The sequence below is a fragment of the Abramis brama genome (assembly GCF_963993115.1).
Source record: "Abramis brama genome assembly, contig: SCAFFOLD_72, whole genome shotgun sequence".
NCBI classification, from domain to species: domain Eukaryota; kingdom Metazoa; phylum Chordata; class Actinopteri; order Cypriniformes; family Leuciscidae; genus Abramis; species Abramis brama.
In genome coordinates this window covers 96,987-100,000 of record NW_028155938.1, presented here as the reverse complement: position 1 = coordinate 100,000, position 3,014 = coordinate 96,987, and the positions used below count along the sequence as shown (strand labels likewise).

Here is a 3,014-nt window from a genome sequence, read left to right as displayed (position 1 = left end):
CTGAGTCTCCCGAGAGTTCGACGCGGCCTGCTTTCCCCGGAGGGAGGCCGCGTCTAGAGTCGACGCGCAAGTCGGGGAGGAGCAAGCTGCCCATAGCGGTCTCTCGACCGGGCAGGGGCCGTCCCCAGGCGCGTCCGAAGTTCCAATCGACCAGGCGACCCCTGAGTGACGGCCCGGAGGAGGGGGTGCGCTCCTCCGGGCCCCAGGCAACCCGGAGGCGCCTGTTCTACGGAAGTCCGTTAACCTTGTCCGAGCGGGGCGGTTGTCCCCTTCTCGACAAAACCCCGAAGGTCCGTTTTAGGACCGTCTTTGCTCCGACGTGAGCTCCATCGCACCGCCGGATTCGCCCGCGCCCGAGTCTGAGGCGCCCTCCCTGGGTGTCGGCCAGGGAGGCGGGCCCCCGTGGGGATCTCGTTGGAATGCACATTTCTGGACTCTGTCCGTTTTTTCGGAGGTGGACTTTCCTCCAGGGCGCCCGAACCGAGGGAAACCGAACCGAGGGAACCCGGAGGCGCCCGTTTTTTCCTTCCTCTCACCTTGTCCGAGCGGAGCGTTTGTCCCCTCCTCGACAAAACCCCCAAGGTCCGTTTTAGGACCGTCTTTGCTCCGACGGGAGCTCCGTCACGGCGGACGGATTCGATCGTGCCCGACACCGAGGCGCCCTCCCCGGTCGCCAGCCAGGGAGACGCGTGTTTGTGGTAATCTGGTAGGACCCCATCGTTTCGGACTCTGTCCGTTTTTTTCGGAGGTGGACTTTTCCTCCAGGGCGCCTTCGACGCCGCTCACCGCCCCAGATAAGGCATCCTCCCCAGGATGTAGCGAACCGAACCGAGGGGACCCGGAGGCACCCGTTTGCTTTTTTCCCCCCCCCCATCTCACCTTGTCCGAGCGGAGCGTGTGTCCCCTTTCTCCTCGACAACACCCCCAAGGTCCGTTTCAGGACCGTCTTTGCTCCGACGGGAGCTCCGTCACGGCGGACGGATTCGATCGTGCCCGACACCGAGGCGCCCTCCCTGGTCGCCAGCCAGAGGAGTCGAGTGTTCGTGGGAATCTGGTTGAACCGAAGCGTTTTGGACTCTGTCCGTATCTTTGCTCCACCGCCCTTTTTCTCCAGGGGTGTCTCAAGCCCCTGGAGTCGTTTCGCCATTTACCCAAGACCGACCGTTCGACAAGCATATGGTTGATTTACCTCGGGGATCGACCGAGGGGAGCACCCGGACGGACGAGCGAACCGCCACGCGCTGGCTTCCTACACGCGGGTCTCGCTCCGCTCGGGCCTGGGCTCGAGGCGGCACGGCCGCTCATAGGGCGCGCGAGGAACCCTCTCCGTCGCCGGGGTGGAGAGGAGGAGAGGCCTCTGGATCGAGGCCGTAACCGTGGAAGGGTGCCTTTTCGAAGCGAGGGGGGGCGCAGGGTGAAGTTCGGCTCCAAGACACGCTGGCGGGGTGGGGGCCCCCGAGGAAACCCCACCAGCCGTCCAAGCCTCCCGACGCACCCGCGGCCACCCCCTGCTGCGGACATCCGTTTTCAGACGGGCCAGCTGAGTCTCCCGAGGTTCGACGCGGCCTGCTTTCCCCGGAGGGAGGCCGCGTCTAGAGTCGACGCGCAAGTCGGGGAGGAGCAAGCTGCCCATAGCGGCCTCTCGACCGGGCAGGGGCCGTCCCCTGGCGCGTCCGAAGCTCCAATCGACCAGGCACCCCCCCTGAGTGACGGCCCGAAGGAGAGGGTGCGCTCCTCCGGGCCCCGGGCAACCCGGAGGCGCCCGTTTTCCGTTACCTTGTCACCCGTGTGTCTTTCACCCCTAGCTCGCCCGGGACAGCACACGTTCAACCGGTATGCACGCCCCTGGCACCGAGGGGGGTCTGGGTGTCCCAACCAGACCCGCGTTTCCTGGAAGTCTCTCGCCCGCACCAAGCGCAACTTCTCTGGGCTGAGTCAGGCCGTTTCCCTAGCCGGTCTGACCACCATATGGCTCTCTGTTCCGTGTCCGTTGTCCCCTCCTCCTCAAGACCCCGAAGGTCCGATTTAGGACCGACTCAGCTCCAGGCGGAGCTCCGGCAAGCACGCACCGAACCGTCTGTGCCCGGGACCGAGGCACCCTCCCCGGGCTGGCCAGGGAGGTCTGAGAGCATGGAGCTCTGAACCCACCTCACGTTCATGGACTTAGTCTTTTCTTCGGCTTTGACCCAGTGGGGGCTCGTTTGAGCTTGATTGGTTTCCCAGGAAGGCCGCGCCCTGCCTGGGAAGCACTTTCAGAAAACCAGCCTGACATTTCCTGGAGGTTTCGTACTGCCAGAGAGCGAAGTCTCTTCTCTTCCCCAGCCAGAGTGCCCCCTGCCTGGGCTGGCCGGCCGACTCTCTCCCGGAGGCCCTCTCCCCTCCAGGACTTCCAGAGCGGTGTATAATATGGATTTTATACCCACCCAGGGCGGGCAACTCACGACGGTCTGATGAGGGTGGGTGGGTGTGCGCCTCCAACCTGCTCTTCCCCTCCTCCTCAAGACCCCGAAGGTCCGATTTAGGACCGACTCAGCTCCAGGCGGAGCTCCGGTAAGCACGCACCGAACCGTCTGTGCCCGGGACCGAGGCACCCTCCCCGGGCTGGCCAGGGAGGTCTGAGAGCATGGAGCTCTGAACCCACCTCACGTTCATGGACTTAGTCTTTTCTTCGGATTTGACCCAGTGGGGGGGGGCTGGTTTGAGCTTGATTGGTTTCCCAGGAAGGCCGCACCCTGCCTGGGAAGCACTTTCAGAAAACCAGCCTGTCATTTCCTGGAGGTTTCGTACTGCCAGAGATCGAGGTTCTCTTCTCTTCCCCAGCCAGAGTGCCCCCTGCCTGGGCTGGCCGGCCGACTCTCTCCCGGAGGCCCTCTCCCCTCCAGGACTTCCAGAGCGGTGTATAATATGGATTTTATACCCACCCAGGGCGGGCAACTCACGACGGTCTGATGAGGGTGTGCGCCTCCAACCTGCTCTTCCCCTCCTCCTCAAGACCCCGAAGGTCCGATTTAGGA

The 3,014-nt window shown here is 64.1% G+C and overlaps 1 protein-coding gene across 1 annotated transcript in view; it reads left to right on the top strand.

Annotated features, from left to right (window-relative positions):
- Positions 1–2,405, top strand: part of LOC311077253 (uncharacterized protein) — a gene marked incomplete at its 5' end in the record, with an annotated part of 4,534 nt that extends 2,129 nt beyond the window's left edge. The window contains 2 exons of the mRNA XM_084139085.1: positions 302–454; positions 749–2,405. Of these exons, the coding sequence (XP_083995211.1) occupies positions 302–454; positions 749–2,029 (1,434 nt within the window). The 3' untranslated portion in view covers positions 2,030–2,405. The remainder of the gene's footprint in view (positions 1–301; positions 455–748) is intronic.
- Between the last annotated feature and the right edge of the window lie 609 nt (positions 2,406–3,014).